The 23,996-nt window shown below is 43.3% G+C and overlaps 2 protein-coding genes across 3 annotated transcripts in view; one reads left to right on the forward strand and one right to left on the reverse strand.

Moving 5' to 3' along the window:
* The window catches only part of SYCP3 (synaptonemal complex protein 3), a 113,354-nt gene that overhangs the window by 63,184 nt on the left and 26,174 nt on the right, over positions 1-23,996 (reverse strand). The window lies entirely within an intron of this gene.
* DRAM1 (DNA damage regulated autophagy modulator 1) lies at positions 970-15,954 on the forward strand. Of its 2 annotated transcripts, XM_083462085.1 has the most exons (7): positions 976-1,997; positions 7,456-7,523; positions 8,746-8,888; positions 10,199-10,376; positions 11,549-11,607; positions 14,326-14,418; positions 15,376-15,954. In XM_083462085.1, exons 1-7 carry the CDS (start codon positions 1,792-1,794, stop codon positions 15,418-15,420), a joined length of 792 nt encoding a protein of 263 aa, XP_083318211.1. In that variant the 5' UTR covers positions 976-1,791; the 3' UTR covers positions 15,421-15,954. The 2 variants fall into 2 exon arrangements, with proteins under 2 accessions (XP_083318210.1, XP_083318211.1); XM_083462084.1 differs by lacking the exon at positions 15,376-15,954 and having other exon boundaries at positions 970-1,997; positions 14,326-15,369.

The following is a 23,996-nucleotide window of genomic DNA, read 5'->3' on the forward strand; positions in this document are numbered from 1 at the left end:
CTGTGTGCAACTGGTTTTTCCTTCAATTTCAGTTGGATTGTGAATAGGAACCTTGTCAGCCAAAAAGCCCCATTTACCATTACTACTTCCTTAAACGCTTAAGCAAAGTGCAAAGTCCTGATATAGCTAACAACCACCATGGATACTGAAATATCAGGGTATTGTTTATAGCACAACTGAGTAATAATGCTTGACCAATGCTCATGTTGAAGACAGGTTGAAAGAGATAAAACATATGAAGTGGAACCTTCATATGTTACTTTAATGAGTCAGACATGCAAACAAACAGACTGCCGTGATGTATAAAAGGCAAAGAACATTAGGGAATACATCAATCTAATCCAGGCATAGGCAAACTTTGGCTCTCCAGATGTTTCGGACTACAATTCCCATCCCTAGCTAACAGGACAAGTGGTCAGGGATGATGGGAATTGTAGTCTCAAACATCTGGAGGGCCGGAGTTTGCCTATGCCTGATCTAATATTCTGTCTAATCAATCTAATCTTTCTGCTTTTCCTTGCAATATTTTGTACCGTTGTGTAAAACGTTTTATTTGGTGGCCACTAGCTGTATTTTACTCTTATGTCAATGCTTGCTGAAAAATGTAATTTAAAAAGAAGATAACCATTCATTAGGCCACACAGAAGGGTGTTGAGAAATAGTGGGACTTTCTCAACCATCCTCACTGCTTTCTCGCATGATTGTGACTCATGATTCAGAGCCCCTCTCACGCGTTAGCTAAATGGGAATTCTCCCCCTGACCCTCTTCTCGTAAAAGAGAGCCAAAAAGAAGAAGCGGTGGTCCCATGGCTAACTGAAGAATAGAAACGAAAGTGAAAGGCCCGCTTGCTTCCCTGGTGAAAGGATGCAGAATGTTTTTTTTCTCAGGCTCATCCCCGGGTGATGAACTCTAGAGGCAGGAAACCGCGTGCTTTTTTAAAAAAACAGAATTGAATTGCACAATATCCCAGAAACATTTCAGCAATGGGGGGGAGGGAATTCCTCCCTCCGGTTTGCTGAGGTTACCGAGAGGCGAGCTCCGAAAAGTTCCGTTTTGTGGCTGCGCGAGGAAGCGTTTTCGCCGCGTTGCGTTGCGCAAAGATGCCCGCTCAGAACTTTGCGCGCCTATGAACTTCAGCAATCGTCTCTCGCAGCCTGGGCAAACCACGACCCGGACTTTTGCAAGGCGGGAAACCTAGTAGCTTCCCCAGTTGAAAAACCAAAACAGAAAACTTTTTGTGTGAGGACGTTTTATGTATGGGGCTGGGAGGAGGAGGAGGATTCTGTGGGGGTTGTAGAACGGAACTGTGATGAATGCGAGCGGAATTCGCTTTTTCCTGGAAAAGGACAGCATTGGGTTTGTGAGGGGAATTCGGCTCGCTTCGGTTTCTTAGAGGTTGGACTTGCGCTCTCTGAGAGAGAGAGAGAAAGACTTCCTGCTCTCTGCGCGAGATAACTTTCTGCAGGTGTGTGGGAGGAAGCGAGAGAGACCTCGGTGGCCTCTCTTTTTCTCTCTCTTTCCAAAAGGGCGTCGGACTGAGCTGCGAATAGAAGCAACTCGGAGGAGGCGGCTGCAGAAGAAAGCGAGGGACTGGTCGTGTCTGCGCGTGTCCTGGTTCTCTTCCACGAAGCTCGCGCGAGGAGGGAGAAAAGGCGTGTGTGTGTGTGCGCGCGCGCGCGGCGCCTCTGGCCTCCCAATTAAAAGTTTTGTGACTTCAGGCGCTTTGTGACTTCACTCGCCTGCCAGGCTGCTCTCCGCTTCCGCGAGCCGGCGCGGCCTCTCTTGCCTCCATGCCTGGCGGCGGGGAGAGGCAGCCGCTGATCCCTAGGGGGCGCCGCTGGCGGTGGCAGCAGCAGCAGCACAGGATGCCCTGCTGCACGCAAGGAGCGGCCTTCGTTCCGACGCTGCTGGTCGTCTGGTCTTCGGCCTCCTTCATCATCTCCTACGTGATCGCTGTCCTCGAAGGCCACGTGGAGCCGCTGTTCCCGTACATCAGGTGAGAGCCCCTGCTGGGGGGAGCAGGAGGAGGGCGCCCTCTGTGGGAGAACCAGGGGACAGAGTGGCACCCCCGTGTAGAGGGGTTGCTGGGTACACACGTGCAGCGGGAAGCCAGTGCATCCGATCGCAGGCATGCCAGATCAAGTGGGGGAGGTTTTCTTGACCCCTGGGTGGGAAAAGGTAAAGGTAAAGGGACCACTGACCATTAGGTCCAGTCGTGGCCGACTCTGGGGTTGCGGCGCTCATCTTGCTTTACTGGCCGAGGGAGCCGGCGTACAGCTTCCGGGTCATGTGGCCAGCATGACTAACCCACTTCTGGCGAACCAGAGCAGCGCACGAAAACGTTGTTTACCTTCCCGCTGGAGCGGTACCTATTTATCTATTTGCACTTTGACGTGTTTTCGAACTGCTAGGTTGGTAGGAGCAGGGACCGAGCAACAGGAGCTCACCCCATCGCGGGGATTTGAACCGCCGACCTTCTGATTGGCAAGTCCTAGGCTCTGTGGTTTAACCCACAGCGCCACCTGCGTCCCTTATGTCTAAATGCTGCCTGTATGGAGAGTCGGGGCAACTCCCTGCATATAGAAAGGTAGCTTTCTGTAAGCAGGGAGTTTTAGTTCATGCAGGGAGTGTTTTGACCTGCAACTTTCCACATGCACCTTTAAGTGGGCCATGCTATTGGGGACGACGACAACCGATGGCTTCCAGTTACAAGAGCAGAGATTCCGACTAAACATTAGGAGGAATTTTTGACGGCAAGAGCTGTCAGAGAGTGGAATGGACCCCCTCGGAAGATGGTTGAGTCAACTTCAGTGGAGGTTTCTAAGCAGAGATTGGATGGTCATCTGTCATGGATGCTCTAGTTGAGATTCCTGGGTTGCAGGGAGTCTGACCTTGAGGTCCCAACTCTACAATTCTATGATTCTATTTCAGTCTGCTGGATCTATAAACTGGCCCAGAGGGAAGGGGAGTCTGGTGGTAATGTTCTGAGATGATTGGAGTGGACTGTACCACTTCATACAAGAGGGATCATACTGGCAAGTAGACAAGCGGTGTGGTATGGGGAAATGGCTGGGTTAAAGTACTTTATGTGCTAATTTTGACTTGGAGGTTTTCGTTTGATCTTTAAACATAGTGAAGCATTCAAAAGTGTTGTCTCCTTACGACAGTCTCAAACAGGCATAGGCAAACTTGGCCCTCCAGATGTTTTGGGACTACAACTCCCATCATCCCTGACCACTGGTCCTGCTAGCTAGGGATGATGGGAGTTGTAGGCCCAAAACATCAGGAGGGCCGAGTTTGCCTATGCCTGTTGCATCCCACATTCTGCTGCATGTGTAGCCTGGCCTGTGAGGTCTTCAGTTCCAGTTTAAGGATGTGGTTTTAAGTGCTCACCAATTTGATTAAGGGAGCTTACTGGTATGTAAACTGCACTGATTTCCATGGGATTTATAGTTCCAGAAAGTGGATTTAGGATTGCAACTTTAATGGAATGCTGATTGTCAAATAACAATCCCACGGACAAAACAGAATGAATGCTCAAGACTGGGCATAGTTTAACTTAAACCTTGTGTAAGCAAATTAGGCTGAATGTTCAATAAACAGGTTGCCTCAAGGAGCCCATAACTAACAGCAAGTTGTGACAGGACAGTAACAGTTTACTCAAGGCCTAAGACCTACTGAGTAAATGTGCATATTGTTGTAGCTCATGTGTTTAACTGATCCTATGTGTCTTTCCTCAGAAATAAATCCCACTGATTTTAGTAGGGCTTACTCCCAAGTAAGGGTGCACAAGTCTTCAACTTTTATTACCCAATCCTTAACCCTGTTTGTTTCTATAAGAAATAGCATCAGGTAAAGTGTACTTAGGATAGCGTATTGCAGCTTGAGGTAGTGGTGTAATCCTAACAATATTTACTCAGAAGTAGTAGGACTTACTTCTAGGTAAGTGGGTCAGGATTGCAACCCAAGTCCCACTGAATTTGTTGGGACTTGAAGTTGTGGTGGGGAAAACAGTACTTGACTTTGTGAAATTATCCCATCTATGTGGGTTCTGTGCATGGCAGCTGCAAGATTTGCAGAAACACAAAACTGAAGCTTTCCCAGTCTTTCCTCTGTTACCAGTGCAGCAAGCACTTGACTTTCTTCCTGGCTTGCAGCTATGAAAGCCACAGACCTTTTGTCAAGGAAAATAGCAACCTTGCTTATTGTTAGATGACCCTCAGGGAGGGGGGGGGTCTCTTCCAACACTACAATTCTATGGTTCTAAGAGGGTGTATTCATACACACTTAAGCTTAAGGGAAATGTTTTGTATTCCTATGGCACAGCGGTTGCCATTCTGCTGCTAAGGAAACTGACCCTGCCGTAAAGTTGGTCTCCAGTGGAAGAAAGAAACTTGGATAGTTTCCCTGGGCATCATTGGTTACTGTACTACTTAACAGCATCTAGTGAGATGACACACAAACAGAGAGAGAGAGAGAGTCAGACAGACATGTAATCATATGCAGATACGGGATTTCCTCTGTGCAATTTATATTTAGTAGAAAGTTTTTGGTTTCTGTGGTATGGCCCCTTGGCAACATGACTAATTCCAGGACGCATATTTTCAAATATAAGGTTATTGCCTATTTTTTTCCTATAATTTTTCAATAAAATTGTACACACTTTCTTTTTTTCTCATGACCGTGCTGGTTATGGAAACCCGGGAGTATCTTTCATTGTCTTTATGGCTGATATAATGCTGAACCAATCAGTATGTAAGCACATGAAAGTGCAAAAAAAATTAAAAATAAAATCCTTACTTGTTCTGCTGTGTCTCTCATGCTAGGCCTGAGAGAGTAGAATACACATGCTTTGAGTTGATCTTAAAACTTTAAAAGATGAGGGTAGAATGGAAAGTGCAGCTTCTGGGTGCTGCATGGACTGAATGATCAATGTGTTGGCTCATCATGACCCTACAATCTGAGACAAATAAATGAACAAAAGCAAAGCTGACCATAACTTTTCTTTGTAGTGCTTTACCTTTGTTTAACCTTTATTTCAAGCCTTTAAAAAAAAAAAAAAGAAACCTGCCTCAGAGTTAAGCTTTTCAGAACAGCTATTTTTGTTTGGTTGTGTCTCCCCTTAACACAGTGGAAACTGATTTCTGACCAAAACTTTTGTTATATTGCTTTTTAAAAAGGTAAAGGGTAAAGGGACCCCGACTATTAGGTCCAGTCGTGGCTGACTCTGGGGTTGTGGCGCTCATCTCGCTTTATTGGCTGAGGGAGCCGGCGTACAGCTTCTGGGTCATGTGGCCAGCATGATTAAGCCGCTTCTGGCGAACCAGAGCAGCGCACGGAAACGCTGTTTACCTTCCCGCTGGAGCGGTACCTATTTATCTACTTGCACTTTGACGTGCTTTCGAACTGCTAGGTTGGCAGGAGCAGGGACCAAGCAACGGGAGCTCACCCCGTGACGGGGATTCGAACCACTGACCTTCTGATTGGCAAGTCCTAGGCTCTGTGGTTTAACCAGAGGTGGGAGAGGAGGAAAGAGGGACAGAGGCCAGTGTTGCCTGTTGCACCCCTGACCATCATTCAAGCCACCCCAGGGTGCCACAGCACACTGGTTGAAAACCACAGGCCTAAAATAATAGAACCAGAGTGTCTTATTACTGGTTACCTGGACGCAGTTTTTTCTAAGTTAAATGTTTATGTTTCTGCTTCCTCACTGTTTTGTCATTGAGGCACAATTCACAGCATAGTTAAAATGTAGTCACATTATAGATGTTATTTAATGACAATCTTTCAAACGCTGTAATTCATGCATAAACCCAATTTTTAAAGGTTTAAATAAAAATGAATGGCATTCAATGCAATTTTAATTACTTGTGATGCTCTTAAACCATTAAGTGTTCCAAGAAGAAATTCAAATTGCACATTGGTCACGTGCAAATTCCATTCTCATCTTACCTAATGCTCTTCAAAGACTTTGAAGTGAGTGCAGTTCAGTTTACTATTTAGGTAGTATAAGGCCAGTCTCTAATTGAAGAAGTACTTCAGATTTGTCCTAAGTGAGTCACTTGGGACATGAGTTTTCTGCTGTCTACCAAGTTACTTAGAGCTAATTTACAATTAATTTGTGACTCTTAACATTTTTTTAAAAATCCTGCGGATTAAAATAAAAGTAAGGGTGTTTCTAAAAGATGAATAAATAAAGTACTGTATGGGGAACCCAGCTGATGGTTGGCACCGACAGGGAGTTTGTATCTGCAAAGTTTACTTTCAGTTTCAAAGAATCCCATGCTTAGCACTGCATACAAACCAGGAATCCTAGTTTTAGTGAGTTAAACAAACCAACTTTGTTTGAAGTTGGCTTGCTTAGCAATCAATCAGATAAAGTAAACTGCAGAATGCTATAGAAAGATTGTGCAGTAAGACCAGCACACACATTCGGGCTGATTCCTATTTGCATGTCTCTTGCTGAATTTAAAATCACACATTCATAAGGATGCAGCATGCTTGTTTTCCAGGTTCAGATATTTGCTTCAAGGACTATGGACCAAATATGGAATTTGCAGCAATGAATCAGGAAATGTAAATGAAGTCCCAGCACGACCGGGAGTTCAGGCACTGTCAGTTTGGACACCACCACCAATTATGTGTTTGGTGGAGTGGAAGACAGTTCATTCCTCTCTCACACAGTCTTACACCATTCACAGTTGATAAGTGTCTCAGCACTGATGGAATTATCAATCTGTTGGGCTGTTAGCTATGCTGATTGTTAAGTTGTGGGTGAACATCTTCAGTATATAACACTGATGATAATAGTCTATCAGCAGCCCACTCATTTGAAGGGCTGTATTCCTATCTCTAGATTATAACCTGATAAAATTGATTGGTTTTTGGTGTGTGTTTTTTTAAAGGATCTACACTGGCAAGAACAGATTTTGAAACAAAGGGAAAATGAGTCACTATCCCTGCCTGCAGAAATTCAAATAAAAAGGGACTTGCTTATTATTAATACAAATGCACCTCAGAGATACTGGGAGTATTCTACTTTAATAATGTGCACCAGAGCAACTTTTCATGGAACAAAATTGAACTTGCTTCCAAAATATATGTGTATAGAATCAGGCTGCAAGTTTGCAAACCTGAGCATACAGATCTGGTGGTAAATCTGAAACTGAAGCCAATGGAACTTTCTTCTAAATAAATGTGGTTATGTTCAAGGTGTTACTCACTTACTTATTTTAGACATGTTTCATTGACTTCAGTGTAATGTTGGTTAATGTTTCTCTGACTTGATTAGCAAAGCTGTTTTTCTTTCTTCTTCTTCTAAAGGAGTATGGATATTACATGGTATTTAATAAACCTTCCCAGTAAAAATGCAGCGAAAGTGACTGTCATTATTATTTCAGTTAGATTTAAATGTGCTCCTTGTATATTACAACTGCGTGTTTTTGTTTTTTTAGTGATACAGGAGCAAAACCTCCAGAAAGTGGTATTTTTGGATTTATGATTAACATTTCAGCATTCCTAGGTATGTATGTATGTGTCTATTGTTACATTTTTAATTTAAAATTTCTCGTCTGTCTCATCCTAAGACTTGACTGGGTAAAAATGATTACCTGTAAAATGGGCACATATTTTCAGATAGGAAAAACCACAAAAAATACAGCATTCTCTCTGCTCTGGATTTATGTGGCATTGGCCGCTAGAAGTCAGCCCAAAACCAGTAGTCTTAAAGTGAATTTTATCATCAATGTTAGCTTTATAAATTTTAATCCAGGGTAGTTTCTGAATTCTGGCATTCAGAGACATTAGGAAGGGAAGTAGGCTTTCTGTGACAAATTTCCAAGAAATGCCTATGTTGGAGAGGGGATGGAGAAAGGTTAAGACCAAGCACTATCCCTTTCTGAAGTACCGTTTTGCAAAAGTCAGAGTTTAGAACTGTGAATTGCATGGATCCTGCACGAGTCAGACTTTGGTCCTTTGAGTTCTAGTAATTTGTTTAGGTTTTTTAAGTAGCTGTATTGTTTCATCCTGCATTGTGATTTGTTTTGATCTTTTTGTTAGTTACCTTGGTTTTCTTTGGTACCTCGGGTTAAGTACTTAATTCGTTCCGGAGGTCCGTACTTAACCTGAAACTGTTCTTAACCTGAAGCACCACTTTAGCTAATGGGGCCTCCTGCTGCCGCTGCACCGCCGCTGCACGATTTCTGTTCTCATCCTGAAGCAAAGTTCTTAACCTGAAGCACTATTTCTGGGTTAGCGGAGTCTGTAACCTGAAGCGTATGTAACCTGAAGCGTATGTAACCCGAGGTACCACTGTAATGGAATATACATTTTTTAATAAATCGGTATCTTACATTTTTCCACAGGGTGGGTTAGCAACTGTTTTTGCACATGGAAGAAATTAAAGGGGTGCATCCCTGGGGCTGAGGAGCAAGCTTACCTGCAAGCCCAGGTTGTCCCAATCATTTGATCATCAAATCTGCATAACTACTGCCCGTCATCTGTGTTCCCCGCCCAAGGTTCTGCTCTTGGTTGTTCCAGAATGGGACAGAATGTTGGGAACTAAAATGAATGAAAAGCATTATTTGAGGCCTCCATCTTTTGCTCACTGTGTTGCGCAGAAGAGCTTTATAGCATATAAATTATCTGAATAGGATGGAGAATCTTTCTTCTCTTGTGTTGTTGAATGATTTTCTTATAGTCCCAATTTCTTAATAACTTACATTTTTGTCTTTTTTCCAAAAAAGGTGCAGTTACGATGTATGCAAGATACCTAATTGTCAAGGAGCAAAATGAAGTGACACGTTTCGTTTCCCCCTGTTTCAATTTACTATCACTGTTTGTTGGATGGATAGGTTGTGTTGGAATGGGCATTGTTGCAAGCTTTCAGGTAGGCCCAAATAAAATTTATCTTTCTGTCTGTCTTTCCTCAATTGATATTTTGCTTCTCCTTCATCTGGCCTACAAGTAGTTAAGAATACCATATATATATATCACATTCTAAAGCCTGTCCTTCGAAAAACAAAAACAAAACCTATGGGCAAATCAGCAACCAAGAATTGGAACTAATACTGCATGGAGCAATTCAATGACTCTCTCATCCAGAGGTCAAAGTCCTCCTAAAGACTGTTTCTTGGTTTACTGAATGACAGGCACGTGGTGGCCATTGAAGGAGTGCAGGGCAGATAGTTCCAGGTGTCTGTCACTATTACAGATAGTCAACAAACACAAAAAAATGTGGTTCTCCCAACAATGTTCCTTTGGAAGATCTAATGGCATCAAATGATGGTATGGAAATAAATGAGAGAAGGCATTTTAGAAACAATTTATTATATACCTGGCAGCCATTTAACACACATGTTGATGGCTTGAGCCCTCCTCCAGCCCACTGCTGTGTCCAGATACCTGTTCAGAGTAGCTAGCTGCTAAACAAAGACAAAATTCCATTGCTTGATTGTTTTGTTTAAATCTGTGGGTTGTGTTGCTAGTTTCATGCTTTCCCATGGTTATTAATGTACTGCTGTGCAGAATTAGCAAGTGGACAAGTCAAATTGTCCTTAACCCTTCACATTGTGACATTTCCTTTTATATATTTAGAAGCTGTGCCCCGTGCCTTAGGTTTTGCAAGAATTTGTAGCATAAGATATGAGAAGAGTGAATGAGGTAATTAACTTCATGTGCAGATGCCAAAGTCAAGCAAGGTTAAGCAGATTGTTCAAGGCCAACTAGCAAATAACAAGAACCAAAATCTCACCCTTCGATTCTGAAGCCGGGATCTTGATCACAGAACTGTGGATATTCTGCAGAAAATAATTATTGGTTGCATAAAATAAGCATGACAGAAAACAAGGTCACATTGTTTTTCTATGTGGTGGTTCTCCCCTGTCATTTAATTGATTGGTTGAAAAAGAAGTGCATGCATAACAAAAAGGAAGACAACAAAGAATAACATGTGTAAACCATAAAGCATCACAGCTCTTCTGTGCAGTTTTGACTGTCCTGGAACCATATGGAAAATTCTGAGAACAGGGATGCACAATGCATCAAAGTTTCTTTTCAGTCTCATCTGCGGAGATATTGACAAATCCAGTCTGTTTTCTTGTGTTTACCCTCTGCATATTTGCTGCAGTATCAGTCTCCCTTTTGTGTTCATTAGCGAAATTGCAATAGTAGATAATGCTTTTCCAATTGTCTTTTCAGGAGCTAACAGTTCCTGCTGTCCACGATGGAGGTGCTCTTTTAGCTTTTGTGTCTGGCGCTCTGTACATTGTGCTTCAAACTGTAATCTCTTACAAGTCGCATCCACAATGGAGCAGTTCGTGTACGTGTCACACAAGGCTGTTCTTCTGTATAATGACTTGGGTAGCTATCATTCCCAGTATCCTTTTCAGTATGTCACTCTGCCTGTTTGAATAGTCTACCTTAACAACAACAACAACCCATTCCTATTGCATTCAGTTATTTGAAATGCCTTCACTGAAAGTAACATGCTCATTCTGCTATTCTCTAGATCTTCTATTATTGAGGCTTAGCAGACTACTAAGAATGGGACGATTTGATGATTACAGCCATAAAATTTAAGTAACGTTGAGAGTTGGAGTTAGGGTCTTGTTTACGTGATCATTGGTTCTGAGGCATTGGCCCTTTGAATTTATTTCCTCCTTGTGATTTGGTTATATGACCCAAGGGTTTGTGTAAGCTTGGTTACACTCAAAAGCATGGTTGACAATAAAACCAAGGAAAAGAATCCCTGGATGATCAAGGGCTGTTTGCTTATGTTGGTTATTATTCAGGGATGGATGAAGTTATGCAGTCACAGCAAGTACAGATCAGAGGTACCAACCATGAGAGTAAAATAACAAGACTACTGAGAATCACGGAGGTTATCAGGCCATAGATTCCAAGTGGTTTTGCCTTTGCCCTGCCGCTTTCCCTTGGAAACCCCGCTCTTTAGCAATAAATCAGAACCAGTAGCAATCTGTGGGAAACCCAGCTGACGTTTGCTCCGATTCAGCAGTAAAGAGCAAGTTTTCCCCAGGGAAGAGGAAGTGTGGATAAGTCCTTATTCCAAAACAGTTCTGAGGACAGAAGTGCATGTGTGGCTGCTCTGAGATTTGATGGTAATAAAAGTCCCTGAAGTGACTGTGATTTGCCAACCTACAGTTCATATCATTTTGGAGAACTTTTAAACATTAAAAAATAATAATCAATCAATCAAAGGTCCTAACATTGAAATAAAAAGTCTGTGACCAGAGGGGGGGGGACATTTAGGCATTTAAAATCTAAACTGGATACTAACTTCATCTGTTTTCCTGTTTGGTGAATTTTCTTACATGACCGTGCACCAAACATTTGTGGCTGTATAAATTCTAAAATGAGACGTGTGTCATACTTCTTGCAATTGTCTGTGGAAGTTTGTGTATGTTTGTGTGCTGGCTCCCACTGACTGTTCCATTCCTCTGTGTGAATAATTACGCATTGCTGCATTACAAGCCAAAAATAGCATTACATTTTAAATCAGTTGTTTCCCTTTAACACCCTCTCCTCCAGTGATTGCGTGTGCTTCACTAGTTTCCATAACAAAGATTGAGTGGAATCCAGGTGAAAAGGTAAATTCGTACTAAGTAAAAATATATAATCGTTTTTCCATTTTGTTTGGTTGTTCAATACTTTCAAATTAAGACAGGCAAAAGTAGACAACAAAGGACTTAACTTTGATAAGTTTGAAGCTGCACAGACTAAGTTGTGCAAGGCTAAGAACCATTTTGCATTTACATAGATAGCCATGGTTATAAAAGCTGCCATATTGTTTCGTGATATTTAATATAATGCAAAAGAACATACGTACATTTTAACATCTAGGTGTGTTTAATGTTGGTGATAGGTAAATTGAGAACAAGATGAGCTTTCTTTCTAAGTTAGCACTGAGAATGCATAGGTGTGCCAACATCAGGATACAGAGGGGGATACACATATCCACCCCCCCCCCAAAAAAGGGCATTGCAGGGCATACACTGTTACTTACCTCTGCCCTATTTTATTCACTCATTCCACCGGGTGGTCAGAGCTGCCAGAATCTCCTTTTGGATCATCAAGTGCAGCAAGCAAAAAGCAGGCTTTTTGCCTTTGTGTTTGGGGAAACAGTAATGCTCCTCTCCTTGCTGCGAGTAGGCTCCTTACACTTGGGGTCAGAATGAGCGAAGCTAATAATAATAATAATAATAGTAACACCCTGCCCACCTGGCTGGGTTTCCCCAGCCACTCTGGGTGGCTCCCAACAGAATATTGAAACAGAATAACACATCAAACATTTAAAACTTCCCTAAACAGGGCTGCCTTCAGATGTCTTCCAAAAGTCAGATAGTTGTTTATTTCTTTGACATTTGATGGGAGGGCATTCCACAAGGGGGCGCCACCACCAAGAAGGCCCTCTGCCTGGTTCCCTGTCACCTCACAGGGAGGAAACCGCCAGAAGGCCCTCAGAGCTGCACCTCAGTGTCCGGGCTGAACGATGGGGGTGCAGACGCTCCCCTTTCCTGGTACAACATAGTGTTAAGGTTTAAGGTTTCCTATAGGTGCTGCAGCCCTATTTCAGTTTGGGATTGAAATGGTTCAGTGACAACATCTGCGTAGGAATCGGATGAGAAGCTACACATTCGGGTTTGGGAGGCTGTGCACGGGGTTTGAAGTGGTATAAATGAAGGAGTTTGCATAATCAGCACTGATCCTACCTTTGGGCAGATATGTACTACAGTGGTGCCTCGCAAGACGAAATGAATCCGTTCTGTGATTCTCTTCGTCTAGCGGTTTTTTCATCTTGCGAAGCAAGCCCATTGAAGGATTAGCGGATTAGCGCTATTAGCGGCTTTTAGCGGCTTATCGGCTGATCGGATCAGCTGATAAGCGGCTTAGCAGCTTAGAAAAAGGGGGGGGAGGAAAAAACAACCCCGCAGGAACTCGCAAGACATTGTCGTCTTGCGAAGCAAGCCCATAAAAGATTTGTTTTGCGAAGCACCTCCAAAACAGGAAACTCTTTCGTCTAGTGAGTTTTCCGTCTTGCGAGGCGTTCGTCTTGCGGGGCACCACTGTAATTTCAGGAGATGTGCATCAAATTCAGACGCAATAGTGTATCTGCAGCAGTGCAGCCGGATGCCTGCATCTGTCCCAGCTGCAGATGTGTTTCTTGCTTCGGTCTCTACAGCCACAGCAGGCACTGCAACCTTCCAACAGCTTGACCTCACCCCCAAAGCTGCAATCCTCCACTGTCTCCCAAGACAGACAGATGCCAGCATCATGAATTTAATTGTGATGGTGCTTGCCTGCAAATTTCTGCTTATGCACCCGTATATATGCACTTGCCTGCTGAGGATAACACTTATTTGCTGCATTTATAGCCAGCCTTTTTGCCGAGGCTCCCAGAGGGGAGGTTTACAATTTTAAAATACCAAAAGAAAAGAAAATACTGTGAAATTGGTTGCAGTGAGGGGAACAGTCTTGACTGGAGTGGACCTGATGATGCATTTGTCTGCCTCCCTCACTGTCTTCATGCATCTAAAGAAACAGGCTTTAGTCCATTAAAACCTCTTACCTTAATACATTTGTTAGTCTTTAAGGAGCAACAAGGCACTCTGTTTTTGCTGCAGCAACAGACTAACCTCGCTGGAAATTCCTAATTGCTGCAAGTATTTCTGTGGGTATGATATACCACAAGAGGGAGCACGTGCCTTATGAATCTCATAAAAATAAAAAAGGGGCTTGGGGAGAATATGCACCTTGCTACAGAGTGTAAATGGGTGAAAATAATCCATTTTAACAATATGTTTGTATCCTGAGGCATGAGAGGCTTTATTTATTTGAATATTTGTAAACAGCCAGGTCAAAAAAATATCAAGGCGGAATGCAGTAAAATAATTAAGAACATCATAAAACTTCAAAATCTTAAAATGGCAAAATACTGAACAAGTGACCAATAGGCTATCTTGAAAATCTAAATTATTATTATTTTTAAACAGCTTTTCTTACAAGACGGTAAAAAAGTCTTAAAAGCAATACCCATCAAAGAAAGAGAGAGAAAACGGTAATAAAATAATTCAAAATTTCGGAATGATTAACAAGGAAATGTGAACCTCAGTGTCTCCAATATAATTGTTCTAAGGAGTTTAATTTATTTATAAAAAAAAAAATACAAAATGTATTTCTCCAAAATAAAAATAGGCATCTTCTTTGTGTTCCTGGTGTATACATTAATTGGTATCTGCCTGTCTGACTTGCCTTCTGTTTGCCATTTTTGGTGTTTAGAATTACTTTTTATTTTTCCTTTCCATTAGGATTACGTATTTCATTTTGTGAGTGCAATGTGCGAATGGGTAGTAGCCTTCAGTTTTGTTTTCTTCTTCTTAACTTTCATCGGAGATTTTCAGGTGGGTATGGCAGAACAAAAGGTTTCATGTACAGAGCAAAAGGGCTTCAGAGTCTGAGGGCCAAACTGTACATTGCCATAAGCATATTGCTTTAAACGTCATTTCTGTTCTTAAGAAAAAGCAGCCATGGGGGCGCATGCTCCAGAATGCACCCTAAATCTGGATCAAGGGACCATGCCAGTAGGCTGCCAAAAATCCACCTGCTGCAGCTGCTCTTGTTGTTCTTGTTGTTCATAGATGCCCTTCAACAAAGGTTATTAGTGATAAAATGCAAAATAGAACAGAGCAATAAATTCACAATAATGATCAGCAGAATACATTGTCACAGAGCAAACATCACAATAACCTTGTTAACCCTCCTATTTTGAACAGAGCAGCTGTGTTTTCAGTGACAAAAATATGTCAACAAGGGGGATGAGCATAGCTCTAGTGGAAGGGAATTCCACAGCCTGAACCAAAAGGCCCTCTTATCATTTCTGCATGGCCCCTATTTGTCCCTGAAAGTGGTGGTTTCAGCATATGGTACCCTTAGGCAAAAAGAGCGGCAGTGGGGATAATTTTGGCCATTAATTCTGAACTGGGAAAAAACTGCAGTTTCAGACACATTCGAGTTTCTGAAAAACTACTGCCTGTACCCAGCCTTTAGTTGCCAATTCTGGCAGTAGATCGGGGCATTTAAAAAAAATAATAATCTGTTCACCATAGATACACGTATGCATGACTTTGGGTTGTAGCCAGTCTGTTTTGGGATGAGGTCAATTTTATTAGCTTTGCCTGAATTTAAATTATATTTAAGATTGGGGCCCCAGCTCTCTTCAAATACTAGATGAAATGAATCTTTTTCTACTAATGCCAAATATTTTGTCACCTTTCTGCCTACATGCCTGTCTACTGTATAACACATGTGCAGCCAGTACTTTGTAGTGACTGGTTATTCTCCTTTTCTTTTTGTTCCAGGGAGTTACAATACGGATATCAACAGAGCTACATGGAAACCTATGACCACTTTTTATAGTTTGAATCATAGAAGCTGGGGTCGAGGGCATTAAAGAAACTGTTGGGGAGACTCCAGAACGGTAAAATCTGGTGTGACGCAAACCTGGTGGATCAACGCTGCAAGTTTGCCTAATCATAGTCAAGGGAGAGACTATTTTTACTTTTGCTAATATCCCCATGTGCCTCGTTTCCCCTTTTAACCTGTGTTCTAAATCCTTTCTGTATTTTTAAATACTTCTTTCCAGTTTCATTTTTAAAAATGGGAATGTCTGAAAAACGTTAACTTCTGGGAAAAAAGGAGAGGAAGAGACGTCCCTCTTCGACAACAGTTGCCTTCTTTCTATTTGTTGGAAGTCACGATGGCCTAAAAAGTAGAACTCAGGCTGCAGTCTGGTGAACTCAGCCCCATTGGTGAACTTGGTGGGGCTTTCTTTCAACTGACTGTGCTTAAGATTGTGTTTTAAAATGCCTAGTATTCATTGTGGATAGTAATGTCTGCTTTTATGTATTAGGAAATAAACTGGCCCTGATCTAAAGAGAGGTTGTTGTGGTTCAGGTCCTTTTTGAACATAAAGGGGCTTCAGCAAGGCTTGCTCAAGGCTTCTCGCTGCTTTAGATAAAAGAATAAGATGTTCTGGCTACAGAAACTAACCAGGTTGACAGTTGAATATTACTTCAGCACTAGCTGCCTCTATTGCACCTGAGGGCACTAAGCTAGTTTAGCGGGTGCAGGAAAACCTTTATGGCAGAGGCAACTCTGTCCTTGCCTCACCACCACTGCCTGCCCCTCAACATCTGCCGCCTGAGACATCTTCCTCATGTCCTCAGGCTAGCCATGGCCTTCAGTTAGTCATGGCTAACTGGGCCTTTTGGGCTACATGTCCTATTGAAATCAAACAGGGCTGGCTACATTTTTTTTTTGAGCCAAGGGCTACGTTGAGTGCTGGCCGGTCCTCCAGGAGTCGCATGTCGTTGAAAACAGCTCCATGCAAACCAGGAAGTGACCTCTCCAGACAGTGGAAGGACCCTTCTTATCTATAGCTGTGATCTCCTGGGTGACGCTATTAGACAGTTGAATGTGCATGCATACTCTGTTCATTTCCCTACCCCCCTCCATGTGGCCCCGGGCCCTGGCAACCCACGCTATGCCACTGATTTATGCTATACACATTTACTTGGCAATAACATCCCATTGAACTCAGCAGGAGTTAGAAAAGCTAACTAGCTCTGGACTGGGGTCAAAGTCTGTCTTTTCCATTAGTGATACTAAAAACACTTCCAGGAGATGTGTGCACATGCGCCATAAGAAGTAACTTTATAAATGCACATATAGGCTTTTCTTTACTTGACAGGAGAATCATTTTGTTGTTGTTGTTTTTTTAAAAAATATTTCTCTCTTATTTTGGAAAAGGAAGGACAAAATTAATATCTGTGGTGAAAATCTGAGATGTGAAAAAACATGTAGGTGAACATAAATGCTGAACAAAATTAAAGGGGGACTGCTTGTACAAATCAGATTGCTAAGGGTTTTTTGTATGTCTAGAATAATGTATGTATAATACTTTCTTGACTGCACAGTAGATGGCACTAAAGGACCATATTGGTAGTGTGTATTGCCCCCAAATCCTTAAATAATAATTGATCTACCGTATTTTTTGCACCATAACACTCACTTTTTTCCTCCTAGAAAGTAAGGGGAAATGTCTGTGCGTGTTATGGAGTGAATGCCTGCGGGTGGCGGGGGGAATCTGCTGCAGTCGTGAGCAGAGGATCCATGGTTCCCCTTCCTTCCCTCCTCTGTGGTTACAAAGCATGGATCCACATGGATCCTCAGGATTTTTGCATTGGGCTACTCCAAACTCACTGTCAGATCACATATCTGTGGCCCCAGCATGAACCACAAAAATCATATATCCACTATTTCGTTTAGAATATTTTTTTTCTTGTTTTCCTCCTCTAAAAACTATGTGCGTGTTATGGTCTGGTGCGTGTTATAGAGCGAAAAATACGGTACTTCCCTGGGAAGAAGTAAATGTGTGGGCAGCTTGAAGTCTGATCAGATAGTCACCATAAGACAAATTAATTGCTTTTTCCTATGCTTGTAGAAAAAAGCAGCTGCTAATCAGAATGTATTTATACTAATTTTCATTATAGGCTACTTTTGGATCAAACCCCGAGGTGACTTCCAATATAATAATTAACAAAAAGGACCTATTGAACCAGCACAAAATTAATTCAGATGGCTTTCAAATAAAACTATTATCACATTGCTCTAAAATCTCTCTCTAGTGTTGCAGGCAATATTTATTTAACAATAGAAGTAGCTATCTGTTACCTGGCTGGTGTATGAATGACCAAGCTAGTCTGCCAAGTGTCTTGACAATAATTTTACCCTTAATTGTCAGGCATGGCTGATGGGGTGTTGACTGGTCACATAAATTGTGCCATAGTTACCGCAGCAAACATTAATATGGAACCACATTGACTAAGCAGCTTGTGGAGGGAAGTTTATGGAACTCTTTACAATCTCCTATGGATTTTATTGCTCTGAAATACGTTGTTGTTCTGTGCAAGCCTAAAGGCACAAAGAAAAGCAAATCTTCAATATGGTGCTATGAAAGAAAACCCTATTGAAATGCCCAATGTGCTTTAGCTAAAGACAACCTTCAGTTCTGTCACTGTTCTTCTAGGAAACCAAGATCTTCCCAGAGAGATTTCAGTATTTTATAAGGATTATGTCATTGATAAAGTTTCAATTTTAGCATTATTTGAGCCTCTGTACTTTTCATTGCTTCGTTGAGGTTTTGGCACTATCTCATCTTTTATGCCTTCCTCCTTGTGCTGCTGTTGTTGTTGGCATCCATCTGTCTTGAGAGACGAGGGAAGAGTGCGCCATTGGGGGTAAAGTAAACCATTGGAGAGTTACAGTGCCTGCTGTGGCTGTAGAGATCGATACGGGAGAGACATGTTTTATTGCAGCTGGGGCAGATGGAGGTGTCCAGATACACCGTGGCATTTCTTCTCTCTGCTCCTCCCAGTTTCTCAGGAAACTGCTGTGGATACATGACCTGGCTGTCTCCAGGCACTGCGGCTATCTGCAAGGGATTTCCACACAGCATAGTTAATGCTGCCAGCCTTCAAGTAATGTTTGCAGACATCTTTAGAACACAGAGTTGGTCTGCCAATGGGCCTGGTGCCTGAAGCCAGACTTGAGAGAGCACACCTTTGTTTCAGACTCTGTCCTGCTATGTGATGCCCCAAATCTTCCTGACACGGTACATATGGAAGGCATTGAGGCTTTGCTCCTGGCAGTTGTAAGTTGCCCATGACTTCCATAAAGCAGCGTGCTCAGCACGCAAGCCTGGTACTCCTTCATCTTGAACCATCTCCTTTTGGAGAGGTGAGCCATTGCCATGGCTGCCTTACCAATATGCTTGCCCAAGGAAAGGTTCCTCAGTGCTGATGTGTGGAGTGCTGGTGATGTCCTGACCCACTATGTTGGTCTTCATCAGGCTGAACTCCATGCAGGCTTGGGCAAAACAGTTGGTGAGTCTCTGTAAAGCTTCTTTGGAGTGTGCTGCCAAGGCTGCATCATCTGCATACAATATACAGTGGTGCCTCGCAAGACGAAAATAATTCGTTCCGCGAGTCTTTTCGTCTTGCGATGTTTTTCGTCTTGCGAAGCACGGTCCGTCGCAACTGCGCCTCTTCAAGCGGCTTTAAGAAAAAAGTGCAAGACGTTTTTGTCTTGCAAAGCAAGCCCATAGGGAAATTCGTCTAGCGAAGCAACGCAAAACTGACAAACCCTTTCGTCTAGCGAGTTTTTCTTCTTGCGAGGCATTCGTCTTGCTGGGCACCACTGTATCCTCGTGCAAGCTTGACCTATTTACCCTGCCTCTAGATCAGTAGTCTTCAACCTTTTTAGACCCTGTACCCACATGTATTTGGAGATCCATTTCTTAATATTTTACCATATATTTGCATGGCAGAAAAGCTTCTGTTGTTCCCCACCTCGGGTCATTCCATGACTCACTAGCGGCTCCCACAGCCAGTGTGGTGTAGTGGTTAAGAGCGGTGGACTCGTAATCTGGTGAACCGGGTTTGCTTCCCCGCTCCTCCACATGCAGCTGCTGGGTGACCTTGGGCCAGTCACACTTCTCTGAAGTCTCTCAGCCTCACTCACCTCACAGAGTGTTTTGTTGTGGGGGAGGAAGGGAAAGGAGAATGTTAGCCACTTTGAGACCCCTTAGGGTAGTGATAAAGCGGGATATCAAATCCAAACTCTTCTTCATCTTCTCCCAACCCACCTGCTGAAGACCAGAGCTCTAGATTATCAGTTTTAAATAAATTGTGCTAGTATTCAGCCTTGAGTGCCCAGTTTGTTTCACTGAATTTATTCCTGCCCTGTATTTCCTGTCGCTTCCAAATCAAAAAGAGGCTTTGACGTTCCATTCAATGGCAGGTATCCTACTGTATCACCACAGGGGCCTTGGGTAAGAAACTAAATACGAAGCTTAAAGAATAATTTAAAAAAGCTATTGACACTTTATTCAATGGGCCACCAGGATCTGTATGCCTGTTGACAGCCTCCAGATAGTTCCAATAGGTTGAAGCATGACTTCTTCCCCCTTACATAAGCCATGTTGACTGTTTTTCACCATGGCATCATTATTCCTTCAACAGTGAAAAATTGTTCAACCAGAATGTCGGGAGAAAAATTGCTGAGGTTTATGTTCTTTATTTATGGAGACAGAACCTAATCGGTGTCTGCGGAGTCCCAGTGCCAGAAACAAAAGTCCTGCCTTGGATTGTTCACCTCGGCAAAAAAAGAATGGGGCAGTTGTCTTGAGCCAAGCAGTAGTCATCTCTTTTATGCCATGTGTGCGCACATATAATGTGGAAACTGTTGACTAGATTCCTATTGCTCTCGAAGGATATTTTTGCATGGCAGGAAATTGGGCTTTGGTAAGCCCAGCTGGAGCTGCACCAGCTGATTCTACAGAATAAGCTTAACCAACTGCTCACCAGTGGGTTGTTCTCTTGCCACAGAGGTTGTGTATGCAGAAGATCAAGGGGGTGTTGTTGTTTTGGTGTTGGTAGAATGGACTGTGCCACTTCAGACCAAGCTAGGGGAGATGGCATTTTGAATATTCCTTTGTGTGGAAAAAAACCCCTCACAAAGCTCACCGCAAGAAGAAAATTGACACAGGATGTGAACTAGAACCTTTCTGCTAGTTTTTTACTTGCAGGATTTTTAAATATATAGAGAGGTGGGGGGACATTTAAAAATAGCACCCCCTACTTCCACTCTGAAGTGGTATGCTCCGTGTTAGCACCTCCTATTCTGCTGCATATGAAATCCACAGAGCATGAAATACAATTACACATACAGTAGGCGCCTTTGGCTCTTACCCTAAAGAGTATATGCCCAACTGAACACAATGGAGCCTATTTTTGAATGGTCCTGCATGGGATTGGGCTGCGTGTTTCAGCTGAGCATGAGACTAACACTGAAATCTTATACCTCTATGCAGAAGTAAACTGCTTTGAATAAGGTTTGAGCTTATTCCCCAAAATGTATATAGGATTTCAGCCTTGGGGGTCAAGCGAAAGGCTGAAAGGAAAAGGCAGGCTTTAAAAATGGCCTACAATCTTTCATAAAAAATGAGCAAGTTATCAGGATTTTAATATGATAATAAGCGGGGAATTTTGTGAATTGTGTGTGTGTGTGCCTGTTTCAACAGAAAGTCCAGCAGTATCTACACATAATGCTTGCTTGCTTGAAACTTTGCAGAATGTGGCAAGTTAAGTTGGCTGCGTGTATGGCCTTTGCTCTTTATGACTGTTGTTGCATGAACACAGCCCTATGCCACTAAGGCTGTGTCCGCATTACTGAATTAAAACAGCTGGGTCATTATTTTTCTCATTTGGATCAATGCTGGTTTGCGGGGAAATGCATCAAAACCCAGCGTTTCCTAAGAAATGACAGCATATATGTGGATAGTAGCTAATGTGGTGTGTTCACCCCTTCCTAAGCCAGCGGTGGAAGCACATTGAATGCAGATTAAATGGAATGTATACACAGCCTGAGTCTGCTCAGCTAATCCTGGGAGCATTGACTCAGAAAGGAACAGCCTTCCTTCCATTCCATCCAACTGTACTGACTGAAAAATTTGTTTTCTTGCTTCAGTACAGGGTATAATAATGGGGGTGGGACACAGGTGGCGCTGTGGTCTAAACCACTGAGCCTCTTGGGCTTGCTGATCAGGTCAGCGGTTCAAATCCCCGCGATGGAGTGAGCTCCCATTGCTCTGTCCCAGCTCCTGCCAACCTAGCAGTTCAAAAGCACCCCAGTGCAAGTAGATAAATAGGTGTGGCAGGAAAGTGGTCAGCATTTCCGTGAGCTCTGGCTTCTGTCATTGTGTTCCATTGCGCCAGAAGCAGTTTAGTCATACTGGCCACATGACCCGGAAATCTGTCTTTGGACAAACGCCGGCTCCCTCAGCCTGAAGCGAGATGAGCGCCACACCCCATAGTTGCCTTTGACTGGACTTAACCATTCAGGGGTCCTTTATAATAATGGGCTGGGACAAGCCAGGGCCCACAACCCAGTTCCCTTGTTGGCCAGGTGGGACTCGATAGCTCTGGAAGGAGGTGTGTGATTCCTCAGCTGGAGTAGGCTCAGAACAGTTAAGGGCCACACGCCTCAGAAAGCCCAGATACGGCAATCAGCATGCAAAGTACGGAAGGAAAAGAGAGCTGAGCTGCTGTGTCTGCTCAACTGTCCATATTGATGGGCCTTGGCTTGGACGCCCCATAGAGATGGGTCTGTGCTTCGGGTTTGATTCTGGACTGTATCCTGACTGCTGGCCTTGAAACTTGGCTACCTAGATTGACCATGAACTACATTTCCTGATCTTGGGAATTTGCTTGGGTGGATTGGCCCCCAGATTTGCCGCCAGTAGGCCAGGGGTGCAGGACAACCCCCCAACATAATTTAGTACTGTGTTCCATGTGTCACTTCCCAAAGCAGCGGCACTGAAGTTCCTACCTGGTAATGTTGTCTTCCACGACATTTAATCTGAGATTTTGTAGGGACTAGCCACTTGATGAGGCCCTGAACTGGAAGATGCCTGTCAGGTGAAAAGTGACATCTCACTCGTTTGGCAATTTATTTCCTTGAAGGGGGAAAACACTCCTGTCGATCTCATTAGAAATGCCCACAGAGGGAGAGCCTACCTAAACATTACACATAAATGTGTGCAGTGAAACCCCCAGTGCCCTTTCTTGAATGAAAACAGTCACTTGGGGAAGAAGTGGCCTAAATTGGGGGGAAAGTGGCAGGAGAGGAAGACAGGGTGCTTAATCCTTTCCCCACCTATCACTTCCCTGCTCTACAGTAAATCTCACCCATAGCACTTTCCCTCCTCATTTGGGAAGATGGTTTGTGGCAGAGATGAAGGATTAAGCATGCACCCTCTGACTGTATACACACCACACATTTAAAGCACATTTAACACCACCACCCTGCCAATAAATGTTGGGACCTGTGGTTTAAGGGTGCTGGGAATTGTAGCTCTGTGAGGAATGAAGGGTTCAGGAGGGTGCTTTAAATATACAGCAGTACCTCGAGTTAAGTACTTAATTCATTCCGGAGGTCCGTTCTTAACCTGAAACTGTTCTTAACCTGAAGCACCACTTTAGCTAATGGGGCCTTCTGCTGCCGCCATGCCGCCGGAGCACGATTTCTGTTCTCATGCTGAAGCAAAGTTCTTAACCTGAGGTAATATTTCTGGGTTAGGGGAGTCTGTAACCTGAAGCGTATGTAACCTGAAGCGATGTAACCTGAGGTACCACTGTACATTGTGTATGCAGACACTGACACACACACACACACACACACACACACACACACACACACACAGTCTTTCTCTACCTCTCTGCTCCAACTGGCCCTTCCTTAGGCAGCTTCTCTCAGTCTTTCACTCTCTCCCTCTCTTTAAAAGGCTGTTGGGAATTTTGTTACATGAATTTGCGTGCAGTGTTTAGTTAGGCCCCAAGATCCAAAACCACAGCCCTGGTGAATGTAGTCAGCCACACTTATCACCTGGCTACACTATCCCTTACATAGAACTCCTAATGTCTGCTGCTTTGTTCAGGACACTGATCACCATGGGCCAAATAAAATCCCCTGCTAATGCAAATGCAATAAAACAAAAGCATTTAAAAAGCCCAAACTTGGCCCTTGTGGCAGCACTCTGGCAAACCTCTTCTTGGGTCTTTTGCAAAGCCAAGAACATGAAAGAGGTGAAAGGAGGACAAGGTGTAATCCTCTGGAGTGGCCCTCAGATTTGTTGTGGGATTTGTTGTTGTTGTTGTTCAGGGTGAGGCAGTTGTTTCTTCCTCCTCCCCTGAAGGCAAAAAAAGGGGGGGGGGAATTGGCAAAGTGTTTGTACATCAGGCTTGAGAATGACTCCACTGATTAGAAGAGAGATATGGGTTCGCTTGGGTTTCTGACCTGAATTTGAATTTTCTGCAAGAATACATTTCTCCTGCTAACATTGTTTTACAGAGCCTTGCTG

Source organism: Podarcis liolepis, assembly GCF_965112155.1.
Source record: "Podarcis liolepis genome assembly, chromosome: 10".
Classification (NCBI taxonomy): Eukaryota; Metazoa; Chordata; class Lepidosauria; order Squamata; family Lacertidae; genus Podarcis; species Podarcis liolepis.

What these genes read in the sequence shown, in the direction of transcription:
- DRAM1 (XM_083462084.1), top strand. Translation starts at nt 1,792, where the DNA reads ATGCCTGGCGGCGGGGAGAGGCAGCCGCTGATCCCTAGGGGGCGCCGC. An exon ending in CCGCTGTTCCCGTACATCAG is followed by an intron (nt 1,998 to 7,455) that starts GTGAGAGCCCCT and finishes TTGTTTTTTTAG; the next exon opens with TGATACAGGAGCAAAACCTC. An exon ending in GCATTGTTGCAAGCTTTCAG is followed by an intron (nt 8,889 to 10,198) that starts GTAGGCCCAAAT and finishes TTGTCTTTTCAG; the next exon opens with GAGCTAACAGTTCCTGCTGT.